The 18,294-nt window shown below is 47.9% G+C and overlaps 1 protein-coding gene across 1 annotated transcript in view; it reads right to left on the bottom strand.

Annotated features, from left to right (window-relative positions):
* Tmtc1 (transmembrane O-mannosyltransferase targeting cadherins 1) overlaps positions 1-18,294 on the bottom strand; it is a 171,249-nt gene that overhangs the window by 67,441 nt on the left and 85,514 nt on the right. The window contains exon 8 of the mRNA XM_051173381.1: positions 7,114-7,303. Coding sequence (XP_051029338.1) covers positions 7,114-7,303 — 190 coding nt within the window. The remainder of the gene's footprint in view (positions 1-7,113; positions 7,304-18,294) is intronic.

An 18,294-nucleotide genomic window follows, 5' to 3' on the forward strand; every position in this document is an offset into this window, starting at 1 on the left:
GGTACTATGACCCTGCCTTCTAAAGAACCTGCCAATCCACCCCTGTCTCATATTTTCCAAGTCAATAAGCCACACAACAGGCTTCTCGTGCTCAGCTGCTTGTTTCTGTTACTTTTAAATCTGAAACTCTTAATTTCATATGTTGTGGCTGAGGACAAGATGAAAAAAGAATGTGCTGCTTTAAATCAGACTTCACGCCCTGATGGGAACAGAAAGGACCCAATGGCTTGAGGAGCTATAAAAGTATCTTTGACTTTCAAGTTCAAAATTATAGGAAGCACCTTACAGCTACATGGTAACAGGTTAGTTCCACAGATTGGGCGTTCATTAAAGTAAGAGAAATCACAAGTGTTAAAGGAAGACCACGGGGCTAGGAGGTTATGCACTCATTAGAGCCCTTCCCGTGTATGTGTGAGGACTTGGGTTTGATCCCCGACACCCACATCTAAAGCTGGGCACGGCAGTTGAGTGTCTGTTGTAAACCCAAGGCTGGGTGGAGATGGAAGGGGCTCCGGACTTGCTGGCTAGTCAGATAACCTAACCAGTGAGGTCCAGGCTCAGTGAGAGATTGGCTTAAAAGGTAGGGAGTGAATGAGGAAGATACTAAATATCAACCTGTGTTCTGTGCGTGCACATACGTGACACATACACATACACATATACACACACAAGTGAAGATCACCTTTCAAACATTAATCAGGGTATCACAGTGGACATTAGAGTCCACTGAGACTCACACAGCATTCAAATCAAGACGAACATGCAAAGCTGTTGACGATGCATGAAAACGTCTGTTAGTAATACACAGCACTCTAATTCTTCTGTGAAGACGCTCGGCGAGTCTTCCCACTGAGGTGTAAACATCAGAGCGGCAGGTAGGTCGTCTGCTCATTAAACAGTGTGACTTGTACCACTTGTGACTGCCCCATGATGGCAAAGAATAAAGAAAATTATTTAATGGTGTGGAAAAAAACTCCTGTGGGCCCAGGTCAAAGCCAGGAACAGGCAGGCCGCATCACACAGGGCACCTGGAAACACGATTTGTAGTGTGGGACTCCAGAAGGAAGGAGGCCTAGGAGGAGCTTCACGCACAAACAGAAAGCCGTGGGGAGGGCTTGGCTATGGGCCTCTGGACTCCAGAGGGCCGCTGAGTAACAAGACGCCTTTCTAGTGTGCCTTCTGCTCCCCTGTTTACCGCAGAGGAGGAGAAGAGACAAGACGCAGTCAGAGCAGCAGCTGCAAACGGACAATGAAGACTGGAGATCATGGAGACCAGCACACAGGATGCCCTGAACGCCGTCTCAGTACCCTTAAAGAACTGCTTCTCTTTTTAAGAAAATCGTTTTTTTTTTTTTTTTTTTTTTTTTTTTTAAATAAAACTTCAAGTACTTTCAAAGACATCTCTCAAGCTTAATGACCATGAAGGTGCGACCCTAGTGCCCACCTGTGCCCATTCCCTGGTGCTAGCCGCTCTCTTCCAACTCTCCATGAGCATTCAGCTGTAACTACCGGGGTTAGCAGGCCAATGTTAGGTCTCTCCTGCTGCCCGCCCGCCCGCCCGCCCGCCCGTGTGTCCAGGGATGAGCTCAAAGTGGACTAGAGGAGGATTTCTGATGGTTAGATAAAAGGCACCATTCCTTGGGAACTCGTAGAACCAGTTCCCATCTGCCAGGAGTCATTTCCCTTACCTCTAGCAGGAGAAGCATATGGTCCCATTGATGCTGGCACCCAGGCTGGCCTCCAGGCTCCCCCCAGCTCCTACTCACCTACTCACTAGTGCTTGTTATACAAATCCCACCACACACACAGACACACACACACGCACACACACATGCACGCACACACACACGCACGCACACACAGACACACACGCGCACACACACAGAGACACACACACGCGCACACATACTCACACACACAGACACACACGCACGCGCGCGCGCACACACGCGCACACACTCACACACACACAGACACACACGCACACACTCACACACACAGACACACACGCACACATGCACACACACGCACGCACGCACACACACTCTACTTTGTTATTCTTCCATTTTTCTCTAACACAGCCCTGGCCATGTACGACCTGCTTCCTTTTCTCTTGGCTCTGGACTCTTCCAGATGCCTCTGGCTATTTTCTCTCTTACGCACACTAAAATCCTTCCCCTTAACCATACCATGGAATGGTCTCGGCCACATCAGCAGTTTCTTTACTGTGTCCCCTCCCATACGTTAAAGTAGTGACTTCATTCCTGCCCTTCTGCGGCATCTGAACACGCGGGCAGACTGTACGTGTCTATCACAGTGTCTGTCCCATGACCTGAGCTGGGAACGTCAGCCGGAGGTTCAAGTGTTTGAGACTTCAGAGGGCAGAGTCCAGCCGGAGGAAGTGGGTTGCTAGGTGGAGGGTCTTGGTTAATCTTCCTGCCCCACCTCTGTCCCCAGATCTGTCCAGATGTGAGCAGGCCATGACGGACTGCATATCCAAACTGTGGGGCCAAAGAAACTTTTCCTCCCTTCAATTTGTCGATGTGATGAGAAAAGAAACCCACGTAGCATTAATGTCCAGGGTTCTAAAGAATTTAAAGACGTCCCCTGCCACTGGGGATGAAGGGAGATGGGCAAGGGTGAGCTAGAGGGTGGGTGTTCATAACTAACAATGACTTTACATACATTTTGACTGCTTGCGCAAGCATGGGTCTTGACTACAGAGACAAAAGAAGCAGCCGCTGGCTTTCTTTGCATTAACTCTGCTATTTGTGCACAGGAGCCCTTTGTCCTCCTGGAGCTGAGCTGCCACACTTTTGGAACCATGACAATGACCAAACTCTGCAAACAGATGGGGTGTATTCAGTGTTCCTCTGTGAGGGCTACCGTGCTATATCAGAAGGTACAGGGTGCCCTGGTCTGACCTCACAGCATGGTGCAGGAGGGGAGGGGAGAGGAGGGGAGGGGAGGTTGTGGGAAGGAAACAGACACAGGGGAGCAGCAGTAAAGCTATAATCACCAACCCTGGCCTCCCCTCCTCCTGGGACTTGGGGTGGCTCTCCGCCTACACCTCCCATACAGAGGGGCCAGGCTTCAACTGAGGTGCGTGGCCATGAATTTAAAGTGTGGTTACCACACAGAATTAGAACCACAGAAGAGAAGCCACAGCTTTATCACACATGGCAACAGGGTGACGTGAAAGGGTCTTTGAGCGAGTTCCACGGCAACGCATCTCTCCCCACACCGTATGAGGGGAATGGGTAAGTTCTGTTGCACTGGTCAAGGGTAGTCATGGAAGACAGATGGCTACTGAGGTAGGAAAAAAAAATGTGGCCCAAGATCAGTGTGGCCACAGCCAACAAGCTAAGAAGGAAGATCTGCAGACAGAGACAGGCTGGAAAGCTTCCCTGGCTGCGCCTGGTTTGCAGCTGACTGTTGCTGGCAGTTTCTTGTCCCGCCAGGTCCCGCTGCCCTTTCTCAGCCCCAAATGAGCAGACAGACGCTATATTAATTATTAAACTGTTGGCCGATGGCTAGGGATTCTCATTGGCTGGCTCTGTCTTAACCACTAACCCATACGTGTATCCTAGCCTCTTACTCCTTCCATGGCATCTCGTCATGATCCCTCTCCACCTCCCTTTCCCAGAATTCTCCTCGTCTCCTAGCCCTGCCTGTCTTCCTGCTTCTGTTGGCCAAACAAACAGTGTTTTATTCATCAACCAGTAAGAGGAACACATGTACAGAAGGACGTCCCCCATCAGCTGACCTTACACATGGGACTTTAGCAGCACAGTTTGGGGCCTCAACTATCAAGGGGCCCAAGACACACCATTCAGAATGGCTGTCGTGGGCTAGAAAGGCTGAGTCCCTATTATCCTGTGAGGAGAATTCCTATGAATCAAGAATTTCTATGAATTAAGGAAATGTGAATGGGAAAGTGCTTCATGCAGAGAATGGGAACTAAATAGACACAAGCCAGGGAAAGGGAAGGAAAAAGCAGCATGGGCGAAGACCATACACTATTAAACGCTGTCTTCATCTTCCAAGCTCATTGCTATTTTAGTAATCACGGTATTAAAGCACGATGCTTATTTCATCAGGTTTTGTAAGGGACGTTCTAGAACCCAGTGATCCATGAGTCACAATAATATGATAGCCTATTATTTGAATGAGCAAAATGCAAAATAATTCCTAGCAATCTGGAATCATGTCTAGTTCAGTCCTATGGGTCCATGGCAGAACAGTTTCATGCTATAGGGCTGGTAGGCTAATTTCTGCTTCAAGAATAAAGTTATGACAGATTGCACGGGCAGCAAAGCTTCAAATATCCTGTTCCTTAGCAACAGCAAGGTGTGCCTTCTTTGGTCTGTGTGTATGTGTGTGTGTGGGGGGCAGGCTGTCCACTTGACTGTTCTGAATCCTATTCTCCACGAGGTTAGGCCGTGCACGCGCATGTGCAGACAATTGCTTTCCAACAGTTGCTCTTACTCTAGCCTGTCCCCTTGTTGAGAATACAGGGTCTTACTTAGGGACATTAGGTGTGGATCTCTGCACGCCCAGTGACTACCCTCTGGGGAGGCTAGGAACGAACATTACTGGAGGTCCCGGGGATGAGTCAGCAGCCTCTTCGGGTGAGGGGCTTCAGAGGCTTCCTCCCCACGGTAGTCACCCCCACACTACAGTGCCACAGCCACAACCTCACCTCCCTCAGGGTCTGAGGACTAGGTTTGTTTTTCGAGGTCTCAGAGCTGTGGCCTGTGATTGGCCCTGATCTGGGAGACTGAGATGAAGATACAGATAGGCACAGACCTATGGCCTCTGCCAGAAAAGACGTTTGTCACTGTGAGGCCATCAGCTGAGCCAGGTGACCATGTTTCCTCCTCCTCCTTTTATCCAGTTTTCCTTTTATTAGGGTTACTGCAAGGCTACAGAAGTCACCGGAAGTTCTTTAAAAATAAACAAATAAATAAATAACTCACAAGAAATCCTGACATTACAGGACATAAAGAGCACCCATCAAACACATTACTCCTGGAACCCACTGGGCAGCACTTCCCATCACAGGTCATGGGAAGGAATCTAATAAGGGGAGGCCCGCTGGAAAGAAGCACCCTAAACACCACATGTCAGACAGGGTGCTTCCCCAACACTGTAACGTCTGTTCCAGGGCCGTAAAGAAAAGAGAAGCTCCAGGGCATGCTTAGTCCATGATTCCCCCCCCCCCCCGCCCCCGGGGTAAATTCCTTCAGGGACGGCATACACTTCATCTCTGCTGCACAGACACACCCTCAGAGGGACCATCTCAACTTGAGAGAGGAAATCACTAAGTTTAACATTCGTCGTTGAGCAAATGATTTTACTTTAAATTTTGTTGTTGGAAAGAACTTGAGCCAATGATGGTAAAAAAAAAAAAAAAAAAAAAAAAAAAAAACCAAGACTTCTAGACCGTTCTCCATATTCTGTAACAGAAGCTGCGATGTCTACCTAGAGAGTACAAGTGCACAGGAGGGGTATGAGGAGGAGGGGGAAAGGGAAACGGGGGAGAAGAAAGACAGACTAGGAGGAGAGGAGAAGTGAGGAGGAGGAGGAGGAGAGAGGAGGGGTTAGCAGGGGAGAGATACAACACCGAGGCCGGAGACACACAAGTAACGCTGCATAATTGTAGAGCTAGAATATAACCCAGGGAAGCCACCGCATGGGAAGGGACAATCTGCAGAAAGTTAAAAATGAAACTGTCCCATGAGTCAACAATGTCACTGATGGGCTAGAATGTCTGCCCAGCAAACCCAGGGGTCCCCCTGTCTCCGTTTCTCCAGTGCCAAGACAGCAGGCACATGCCACAGCAGCCCTGGGGTCCAGGTTCAGGTCTTTGTACTTTCAGCGAAGGCACTGTGACAACTGAGTCATTGCCCCCCACCCCCAGCCAATGACGTGAACAAAAATTACCCAGAGGTAACTCACACTAGTGAAGGACTCCCCTTCAGTGCTGAACCTGTGTGCATGGGCGGAATTCATTCAGACTTGCCCCAAACACGGCACATCCACATATAATGGCCTAGCAGTCACCGCGAAGGCACGCAGAGGCTTTGGGGCAGCATTCTGCGGCTTTCTTGCTTACACATCTCCCCCTGAAACCCTAAGTGCTAGCCAGGCATGCAATCCCAGGATTTAGGATATGTGGGGGTGGGGGGAATCAAGAGCTCAAGGCCAACCTGGGCTACGTGAGTCCCTGTCTCAAAACACTGAGCAAACAAAACCTCTAGCTGCTTTTGCTTTCCTACAGTTCAACCAGTGGTCTTGTGAATTTTTATCACCAAGTCTGGGAAAGACGAGAATAACCCAGGTGAGAGGCAATTCCCCGTCAATCAATATTTTCTAGCGTTTACCTTTGATCATTTTTAAATGGTTGAACTTAACAATTTTGTTCAGTTTTATAATTTTTTTTTCTGAATGGAGTAGAAACCATCAAATTTAATATAGTCAGGTAGATATGGAGTCTCAATCATACCTTAAACACTTGTAAGTATATTTTCATTCAATATAACATTGTATCAATTAAATTCCTCCAGATATTAGCCAACCATACCAGGAGGAAACCTTTATTTTTACAAAGTGTCTAGACACAATCAAAGAAATTACACACAGCTGGAAGATGGCTCCATGACTAAGAATAATTGCCATCCTGCCACAGAAGTAGAGTTTAGTCCCCTCCCCGCCCCACCCAGTCAGCCAGCTCATAGCCAACGGAAACGCTACCTCCAGGGGATTGTACACCTTTCTTTGGCCACCACAGGCGTCTGTACACACGTGGCAAACCCACAGAGAGACACATGCATATATGCATAAATAAGAATAAATCTTTTAAATGAAGACATGATAAAATTAAGACAGGCATGGTCTATTAGACCTGCTAAAGGCTTTTAAACATATATATGTATATATATATATATATATATATATATATATATATATATGGAAAACTTAATTTGCAAAGTTTTGTGAGTAAGTAACATGTGATTTTTGACTCAGACCCCACTAAAAAAAAAAAAAGGAGGAGCAATAAGAGAGGTGATACGTCTTCAATATGAGAATCCATTTGCTCTTAGAGATTACCTTGAAGGCTGCCATGCAGTGTAGGCTCAGTAAGGCCATGACCACTGCCAGAAGGATGGTAGCAAGGTTCCTCACATCCCATATGGTCTCCACCAGAGGGATGCTGCCCACTTGCCAGTCGTAGCACAGGGTGATGGGTGCCAGCAGAAGCCATACATTGAAGGCCAGGAGGTAGGAATAGGTAAGGAACCTACGAAGAGAACAGTTGTGAATACACCTTCCCACATGTGCAAACACTTGCTTACCACAGGTCTAGGAAACGGCATGTCTGTTCTGTGGCCGTTTGTGGCAGAGGAAGACAGGGAAAGACATCAAACTGTCTACTAAACTGCTCGCCTGGGAACCTAGCTCAGTGTCTAGCCACTGTGTTTGACGCTGACTTCAACAGAAAGCAAACAAGACACAGTTCCTACGGAAGATATTTAAATTTATCACACAAGTAAATATGAAAAAAACACACTCTTGCTTTGTAGGGAACCCTGCCTCTTAGACTGTCTCGTCTTGCTATTGGCCAGAATCTTACAGCACATTTGAAAATATCTCATCACCTTGATAGCAGATTGATCGAGATGAAACTGCTTCAGAAAGAAAACGTGTGGTAGGGAGAGTAAATCTCGTATTCATTCACAGCTGGTAGGGCAGGAGACAGAAGGGCAGGAAGACAGTGGGTGGGTTCTTATCCCTACTTCCTGTGGAGGACAAGGCTCTATGGTGAAGTAGGAGGTATTCCACTTGAACGTCTTTCTTTGGGGTTGGAGGAAAGAGAGGCTACCCAGATTCACTTAGCCTATGCCGTCATTAGGCAGTGTCCAGAGTCCTCGAGAACTCCAGGGCCCTCCCTCAGCACAGACTGGATCCGTCCAAACCTCTGTACTAGGAGAAGAGCAACTGCCACATGGCTTCTAGCTCCACGGAGCCACATTCTGAGACAATCTGCCCACCCCAACCTATTAAATGCTTGCCCAAGTACCTGCATGGCTGAGCAGAGAATTTGTCCTTTGTTCTAGTCAATGCCTGACGGGCCTTTCTAAGCATCTCCACCCCACCCCTAGACTGCGCATAAAAGGGGTTTAGGATTGTGACTATATACCTTAAAACTGGAGTGAATAAGACACCTTAGCAGGCAGAGTCCTCCACACACAAGCGTGAAGACCCGAATTTGATCCCCCAAACCCACTTTAAAAAGTCCTGGCGAGGTGGAAACGTGACAACCCCCAGAACTCTATGGACAGCCAGCAAAACCTGTTTAGTGAGTTCTAGGCCAGAGAGATCCCATCTCAATGGAGGTGGGCACTGTTTCTAAGGTAGAAGGTGACCTCTGGCCTCCAGACACACATTTATTCCTATATCCAAATGCACACGTGCCTATATTAAACAAACAAACAAGCAAACAAACCCAGAATTATCATTCTTCAGGATCTAAAAGCCATGCTTTAACTCCAACCAACGGGGAAGGCTGAGGAATCTGTCTCTAGTTCAGTGTGGAGGTGGTGGTGGTGGGGCGGATAGGTTCCTAACTTAGTAACTGCCAGCAAGCAGATAAAGATGACACCTTTATACGAATCAGAATGGACTCAGATCTTCCTCCTAGTGTCAACATTTACTAAGTAAAGCCTGTTTTTTTTTTTTTTTGTTTGTTTGTTTGTTTTTTTGTTTTTTTGTTTTTTACCAGTGTAAGTGATGGACAACCTAGCTTGTTTATGACACCGACATGTAATTAAATAGAAATAGGTGACACCTTGTCTCCAAGGACTACACAATACAATAATGCAAATTATATACCCTCAAAGAACAGGGGAAAGGGAGATGAATGTCATCCCAGGGCCCAAAGAGAAGGCTCCACACAGGAGGATTTTTGCATTGGCACAGAGGCCAGAGCAGAGCAGAGTTTCTTTGTTATCTTCTGTGACTTGGCAGGATTTAAATTCACCTAAGAGTGGTGCTTGTGGATGTGTTTGAAGGACATTTCCACGGGGATTTAAAAGGGGTAGTAAGACTGAGTAAAAAAGGAGACATTACCTTCAGCACCCACAGGGGCAGGCATCTCTCTCTGCTTCCCTATTAAGATTTCAGGATTACCAGTCCCCTACAGTTCCCTAACAATCCTGCTGCCACGCCCTTCCAACCATGATGGGCCATCCCCTCAATCCCCTCAAAGTGTGAGCCCTAATGAACCCTCTCTTCTTTCTTTCCTTGAGTTTTTCTTGTGAAGTACTTTCCTCACAGCAACAGGAAAAGTAGCTAACACAGGTTCCAGGGCTGTGAGTGAAACTCAACAACTCCGGACCAAGCCGCCTCTTCCGTTGCCATCCCTTACAGTGACAAATCACCCATGTCAGAGATCCGCCTGCCTCTGCCTCTGCCTCCTGAGTGCTGGGATTGAAGGTGTGCACTGCCACCGCCCGGCTTGGGTTAGTTTCTTAAACAAGCACATGGTAATGGGGGACATGCACAGTTTAAGAACGTCCTAAGGGACACACCAGGGCACAGACTCTATTTACATAGTATAGTGGTTAGTGTGGACTGTCAGAATCACCTGGAAGACCAGCCTCCAGGAATATCTGTGAGGAATTATTTAGACCAGGTTAGCCCCTTGGTGTGCCCTGTGAGACTATCCCGATGGAGGCAAACTGAAATGGGAAGACCCAATCTAACAGGTAGGTACCAGCGTTCCCGCGGCCTCAGCCTGCACTAAGCAGAATGGAGAACTTTAGCTGAGCAGTCTCAGCTCTGGCTCTCCACCCCCTGGTCCCAGGCAGTCACAACTCTCTCTCTCTGGCCCCAGTCTGATCAGCCGCCCCAAGTTCCAGCCACTGTTACATCCTCACCATAATGGCCTATAAGCTGGAACTCTGAGCCGAAACACAATCTTTCTCCCTTAAGTTGCTTTTGTGAGGGAATTTTAACAGCACCAGCAAAAGTAACTAAGAAAGAGGCTAATTCAATAAAAAGCTATTAAACTAAGCTTTTATTATATAATTGGAAGAAATTATAGTATTAATGGATAATAAGGCTGGATACAGAAACTCATCATTAAAGCTGTTTTTTTTTGCTTGTTTGTTGAGATAAGGTTTCTCTGTTCAACAGTCCTGGCTGTCACGGAACTCACTCTGCAGACCAGGCTGGCCCCAAACTCACAGAGATCCGCCTGTGGCTGCCTCCCGAGTGCTGGGATTAAAGGCATGAGCTGCCAACACCGCCCGGCTTCACCATTAAGTTTTAAAGTGTGATGTTATAGGATGGAAGAACACCACGAGAAATGAACGAGTTGAGCTTATCAGAGTCACGATTCAGGATCTGCTTCAGTGTAACTGACCAGGCACAGAAGGGAAGAGGAGGGATGCAAATGGACCAGATGGCTGAGGAGTGTGCGTGCTCAAACTGACGGTCATGTGGGTGTCTGCATGCATGCCACCTTCTCTACCTTTGCGTGTTTCTGACATATGGGTGTCTGCATGATACCTTCTCTACTTTTGCGTGTATCTGACATGAGAGTATCTACATGCCATCATCTCTAATTTTGCGTGTTTCTGACATGTGGGTGTCTGCATGCATGCCACCTTCTCTACTTTTGCATGTACCTGACATCTTTCATGACAAAAATCCTTACACAGAGGGAGATGACAGAACGGCTCAAATGTCTCATTTCTAGCTACATTTGGCTCGTGGGATATTTGCTAACTCTACGTAGGGCTTCTTATTTGAAGTCCATATGTTTGCTTTGCCCTGCAAGTTTCCTTCCCGTGCTTGTTTTCCAGAATTGCAATGTTGTTCCAACTAAACAAAAATTAAGATTCATGTTTTTTTTTTGTTATAATGTTAATGAGAACAGAGTAAATCACAGACAAGAAGCAGTCACTGGTTTCCAATTTGTATGGATTGTGATCATGTAGCTAGCAAACTCTTTAAGTGCTTTCTGAGATAGGGACACAGCGGCGGAAAAATGTTTTGCAAATATAAGCAACAAAGCCGCCATTTGGAACCACTCCAAAAGCTAATTATCTTTTAGGGAGGGCTATTTGAGCTAACCGTGATCAACAATTACAGGCTTTCTCTTTACCTCCTTCTCTATGAATTACATTCCAAATGTTAAAAATTTAGAAATGAAGTAGCCTGGGCATGTTTCTGCCCTGCTGGGCTCTCGGTTTTTTGTTTTGTTTTTTCAAGAACAAAAACGAAACGAATTATTCACGTACTTTCTACTACTAATCCCATTAACAGGGAAACCACACACACACACACACACACACACACACACACACACACACACACACAAAGTCTTGCCAACCAAACAGAATGTACAACTCAGAGAACTGGAAATTCAATGTAAACAATTATTTAATGATTAATTTTTTTTTTTTTTTAACTGAGAACCGAGGAATGACGGAAGAAGGAGTGGCTGCTCATGCTCACAATCCTGTAAGTCGGGAAGCTGAGGCAGGAGGATGACTGCCACTTTGAGGTCAGCCTGATAAGAGTCTGGAGTCGCCTGAAAAGGGGAGCCTAAACTCTAAACTGAGGAACTGCCTGGATCAGGTTGGTCTGTGGGCGTAACTATGAGGGATTGTCTTGAGTGCTGATGGGTGTAACGGGGCCCAGCCCACCGTGACCACCAGCCCAGCCACAGCTACAGAGAGAGAGCGAGAGGCCCGGTCAAACACACATCACGACAGGAAGATACCGTTACAGAATTACACAGAAAGGACAAGCTTCCCGGGGAAGAGCAGCTCCTGCTGAACCTGTGTGGCTCTGGGAACCAAACTCTTCTTCTGTGTCTTCGATTCAAAGGCAGAGACACACAGGCTGCTGCTGTGCCTGTGCCTCTGAGCGAAGCTTTCTGGTTGAAGCAGAGGATGAGCCCACCTCACTCCTTGCCTATGACGGGCATGTAGGGAACAGAACCACACCACAAACAGTAGCTCTGCCTTGTTTTACGTGAAGAATGTTGGAGCTCCGTCCATTCTCCCTGTTAAACAGCCCCCTCCCGCTGATGCACTGAGTCTCCCGTAAGTGGACATCCGGTTTGGCCTTGTGTTGACTGATAAGGTCAGTACCACCATGAACTGCTGAAATCAGATGCTGACATCACTAACCACTGGGCGTCTGGCCCTGCTGGACGGACTTACCTGGACCCACCAGGTTTGGGTTTAGGGTTGTGGGTTTTGGTGATCTTTTCTGCCCTTCTGTAGCAACTGCTTACTGCCAACCTTTCGACTCCTAATTGCTCCGTTCCTGCTTCAGTAGACTGTCCTGCCCCAGGCCCCTGGGCCCCAGGAATGAAAATGTTATGCAGACACAGCCTGCTCAACATCGTCTCGAGAAACCTCTCCAGGAACAGCCCAAGAAAGCCTCTCCTACACCTGTGTTTCTCAACCAACAGGAAGTCTTCTCTTGAATTCAGGAAATGTTAGCTTATTCTCTGCGTGTGCCTTCGTGCTAAAGACAACAAACTCTGGCCCTGACTCTCCACCGGGGCGTTTACACTGCACTGGTGGTCATGGACTCTGTGGTTGAATGACCATACTTTAATACCAAACTTCAGTAGGAGAGGGCATGCGTGTGAGCCAGGGTCAGCTGGGGCCTCAACTCAATAGCGTGTATTGTGGGTTAACAGAATGAATGAGGTTAACAGCCTGTGAGGATCCTAGCAGGCTGAAGGGTTCTGTTCTCATGGTCCATGCAACTGAGAATATTTACTAACAGCAAAATACCAGGGAAGAGTTTGTTTCTTAAAAAGTCAGACCTCAAACTGAATAAAACAATTCTTTTGAATGTGTTATCCATCATCATTTTAAAAGCAAACACCATTATGGACCCTACCAGGCATATGTGATAGGCATTCATATCTGGTAGGTATTTGATGGGAGATGTCATTCTGTAAATATGTTTTTCATATTGGTTAATGAATAAAGCACTATTGGCCAATAGGAAAACAAGATAGGCGGGACTAGGAGACAAGAAGGAGAGAGGAAGGAGTAGAGAGGAGATTCAACATGGAGGATGCCGGTCTCTCTCTCCAGTAAGATGAGACAACGTGGAAGTACTTAGATTAATAGAAATGGGTTAAATTTAAGACAGAGCTAGCCAATAAGAGACTAGTAACTGGCCAACAGAATTATAACTAATACAGTGTCCCTGTGTGCTATTTGGGGCTGGCGCGGTAGTGGGATCAGACCAGCCGGGTTGGGGGGGTGACCTACTCATAACAGGTATTTCTGCAAGGCACATTGGAGACACTGTACTTCCAGAGCTTCTAGAAGTTGGGTGGGGCACACAACAGCTTCCTTCCTGTGTGGGCAGAAGTAGGTGATGGTCTCTGAGAGCTGAAAGGAGCAGTGTAGGACACTGAATACTTGATGCTTTACAGAGCCAGCTATCATGAACATGTTGTAGTGAAAGATAGAAATAATGATGCCCGCATTGATATTCTATCCACAACAAATTTCAAAACAGTGCGGCATTAAGCAGTGGCAAGGAGAGAGAGGGAGACTGGATGTGGGTGGTCATCAACAGCACAAAACCAAGCACCTGCAGGAACCCTGAAACTGGGTAGTATCCTATTACAAGGGAGCTTATCATTTTATTTCTACTCTCTCTCTCTCTACGAGTTTGAGAGCTTTAATGTGAGAAGCACGAGCCCCAACAGCTTCCTCTTCCTCTGCCACACTGATACAGCTGTTCCCATTTGCACAACTGTGAAATGCACGCAGGCAGCTCACAGCCCAGAGTGGCCACTGGGAAGGGAGCAGGATCCATAGCCTCCCTGCAGTGAGCAAAATCACATCATTCTCCGGAAGCCTGGGGTTGCAGGTCCTGCTCCCAAGTCAGCAGAGCCTAGTCTCAGCTTGGTGAAATGAGGATGGATCTGGACATAATCTGATTGCCTTTATGTTCATCTTGGGGCTGCACAATAAACTGTCTAGAATGCGTTAGGAGGAGGAGCAGAAGGGGAAGAAGGTGGAGATAAGCAGAGAACTGAGGCAAGAGTTAGTAAATGGATAAGTGAATAAAAAGTCAATGGGATGGCCGGGGCTTGGGTACCTTTAATCCCAGCACCCAGGAGGCTGGGACAGATGGATGTCTGTGAGTCCAAGGCCAGTCAAGGATACAGAGTGAGAGCTTGTCCACCCCTATGCCCCTCACCCCCAAAAAAGACAAAAAAAAAAAAAAAAAAAAAAACAAAACAAAACAAAAATAAAGCCAATGAAAGTTCCTCAGGGAAAAGCTGGTGAAGGGCTCTGTGTAGAATCACGACCTAAGTTATCTGTGTCGTGCATCAACAATGTAGACCTGTTCCTTCATCCCAAGGTTCAGGGACAAATGCCTTTTATGAGTAGTATCCTTGGAGACATTAGCATAGTAAGCACAGACAGGAAATAGGAATGTCTAGGGTTTTCTTGATTACTTTTTCTTGGGGGAACAAGGGTCTGTCAGGGAGGCACCATCAGATCCCAGCACCAGGAGAAACAGCTGTGAATTTCCTTAAGTCTCAAAGAGGAAAACAAAGGATGGCGTTGCTGTTCCACAGTGATGGACTTTCTGCATGTTCTCACACGAGTGATTCCAAGGGATTTAAGACGGAGTTCAGTCATTAAGAACCCCCCCAACTGAGAATGGGGTGTGATGGTACATGCCTTTGAGGCAGGCAGATCTCTGTGAGTTTGAGGCCAGACTGGTCAAACATAGCAAGTTCAGGCCAGCCAGGGCTGCATAGTGAAACCCTGACTCAAAAATCGAAAACAAAAACCCCTACCTGTATAGTAAACTGAGATGGCCACAGCCCACAATAAAGTATCTGAAAGCAACAAGAGAAGCCTCAAGAAAGGTCTCACAGAAGAAACGGAGGTCAAAGAACGGGGGAGAAGGTTCTGCGGGGCTGGAAAGCAAGCAGAGGGGAGGCCGGACTTCCAGAGCAGAAGCAGTTAGGGCCTGTGAATGTCTGGGGTCACCGGGAGGCGGAGGGGGAGGGGGGGAGGTGGCAGGGAGGAAGTTAGGAGGGCAGCAGTGGACAGTACCCGGACTCCTTATCCTAGAAATAACTAGGATAGAGCACTAGAAAAGCCAACTGGGCTCAGCATGGAGCGTCACAACCTGAATGCTCACTGCACACAGAGAGGGCAGAGGTATCAGCAAGGCAGGCGGCAGACCACGATGCCACAACGAAGAGGTCTCGATGAAGAGTGAGCTAATGAATGATTTCGGGCACTGCCGTCACTGAATTGATATTATGAGCGAGCGTATCTGGGGGGGTTATTTCTTGGTTGCTGATTGATACAGAGGAACCCAGCTTCCCACTGTATTACACAGAAGGTCTGGGCTATAAGAGAAAGTATGCTCAACAAGCCAGAGGGGAGGAAGTAAGCCACAAACGGAGCATTTCCCCATGATGTGGGCTTCAATTCCCCACCTCGAGTACCCGCCTCGGCTTCCCTCAATGACAGATTGTGAACCGTAAGACGAAATAAATCATTCCTCCCCAAGTTGTTTTCCTTCTTTTGCAGAGAAGCAAGTTAGAACATTTCGAAAGGGGAAGGAGACCATACCTATCAGGTTTCCCGACATTAGGGTCCTCAGATGAGGGCTGCTGGATGGCGTCGATGGCACGGCATGGCACTACAGTGAACCAGAACCTTGTGTCACAGTCAGTGTCACCATGTCATGTCCTTTTACCTCAGACAGGCTTCCTCTTACTTTTCTCATGGTCATACCATGGTGGCGTTTTGTCTCAGTCCAGTGAAGTAGGGAACAGCCGAATACACGGGACACGTGTCATCTACAGAGCCACAGAGACTTTTCAAAGACAACACGCTAAATAACTACAGCCTCTACGGTGGAGAGAAACTGCACAGCCTCATCTGATGGGGGAAGTCACCTTTACACCGGCTTTACAGGAGAAAATGCTTCTGCCATGGAAGCGAAGATAATCGTGAAGGTCATACCAAGTTTACAAATCTAGTGCAGGTAGTGGCTTTGGCCTGAACCAGGCCAGATAAACTGCACCTATCAAAGCAGGCCCTGTTTTCCAGTGCAACTGCTGGACACAAGCTTGCGGGGAGGGTAAGGTCAAGTGAGGTCAGAAGGGCTGTGCCACGAACTTGAGATGTTGCCCACAGGGCTCATGCATGTGTTTGCGTAAGTTGGTTCCCAGCCTCTAGTGCTGTGTTGGGAATTTGTGGAGTCACTAAGGGGTGGGTTACTTGGGGCGAGCCTTTACCACCACAGCTCGGCCTGGTTTCTGGCCTCTTCCTCTGCTCCCTAGACCAGCCAGCCACCATTTGCTCCCAAAGTCATGGGTTACCCTACCCCACCAAGCCTTCCTCTGAAAACGTGAACCAAGATAAATCTTCCTTTCTTGAAGCTGTCTTTGTCAGGAGTTTTGGTCTCGGTGTTGAGAAAAGTAACTGATATAGGAGGGGTTCTAATTCATCACCAGCCGTTCCTTGAAGAAAACAGACACCAGGGCTGCAAAGAGAGCGAGCCAGGAACATATTGGCAATGCAAACAGGGAGACCTGTGTCAGATCCCCAGAGTCCAGGTAAAAAGGCCGGGTATGGTGGCACATTCTTGTAATCCCAGTGCCAGAGGGGCAGAGACAGGTAGACCCTCAGGGGTGGCTTGCCAGGCAGCCTAGCCTAGCCTATTTCAAGTCAGTGAGAGGTCCTGCCTCAAACAAATAAGGTAAATAGCACTGGAAAAAAGACACCTGAAGATACCCTCAAGCCTCCACATGCATGCACACATGCACACACACTCATACACATACAGCATGCACACACACGCACACACACTCATACACACACTGCACACATGCACACACACATACTGCACACACACACATGCACGTACACATGCACACACTCACACAGACACACGCACACATGCATGCGCGCGCACACACACACACAGCACACACACACACCAGAACTTGGGAGGAACACTGCAGTGAGTCACAGGACCAGACATGTCACCGCAAGCCAACTCTGACAGATCTTGGTTTGGGACTTCCGGCCTGAAGAACTAGGAGGGCTTATGTCTGTGGCTCGAGACCCACATTGTTCTGTCAGTCCTGGCAGACTGAATGCTGAAGAACGTTTCATTAAGGCAGACAGACAGAGCCAGCGACAAATCTGGAGCCAGAGGCGACTGACAGACTTCATAGAGGCAGCCACATCACAGCTAAGTCAGGTAGGTGATCAGGAGACACACCAAGGAAGCTCCGTGGAGAAGCACCAGCAGGCTGGGGGCAAAGTGTGTCCTCCCTCCCGGGTGGTGTGGTGGAGGAATGGACAGCTGCCATCGCCTGTCCCGGTGACTTCCCCGGGGAACATGTATATCTGAAGTGTGAAACTTGAGAATGGGAATCCGTTACTTGAAAGGAAAAAAATGTAGCCAGGCATGGTGGCACCTGCTTGTAATCCCAGTACCTGGGAGACTGAAACAGAAGGATTGCTATGGGTTTGGATCTAGCCTGGGCTACAGAGAGAGAGAGAGAAGGCAGAAGAGGTAGGCGAGCGGTTACTGGGCTATGTTACTCTATTCTATCACCTTGTGTGCACTGATTCCCCCGAGTTAGATGGGAAGTGCTGCTGGCGATGTATATCAGACCTCACTGGAAAATCACTTGTATCTTGTGGCTAACTGGCGAGACCTGGCAAATATTTAACCCAAGCCATTTTGATGACTGGGATGGTACAGCTAGGAAGGCCATGATCAGAGATCAAGTGCTTTATCCAGACACTAGGATCCCGAGGCAGGCGGGCGGGCGGGCGGGCGGGCAGGCGGGCGGGCACGGGTGTTGCTGGTGGCGTAGGACCTGAATGACACACTCGGCTGGCGAGTTGAAGCAGCATATTCTCCTTCCATGTCGCCTGAGTATTTGTTCCATTTCTCCATCCAGGCTTAGATGCTCTTTGAAAGTCCCTCAGGACTATTTGTTTTGGCTCTGTTGCGGTCCTCACCAGGCGACCAGCAAGTGAGTGACCCACCCAACCATCTGGACTGCCGCTACCCCCTGGATTCTGATACCCCAAAACTCTCCCCACCTCATCATCCTCCCCAATACCAACCCTTCCTCACAACTTCAGCAGACCCCTCTGGCCCAGGTACAGTTCACAGCAGCCAGAAGAACAGCCCCCCCCTTCCCTGAACTCCATATTCTGGTCTACAACTTTAGAAGAAGAC

Source organism: Phodopus roborovskii, unplaced genomic scaffold (assembly GCF_943737965.1).
Source record: "Phodopus roborovskii unplaced genomic scaffold, PHOROB, whole genome shotgun sequence".
Lineage (NCBI taxonomy): Eukaryota > Metazoa > Chordata > Mammalia > Rodentia > Cricetidae > Phodopus > Phodopus roborovskii.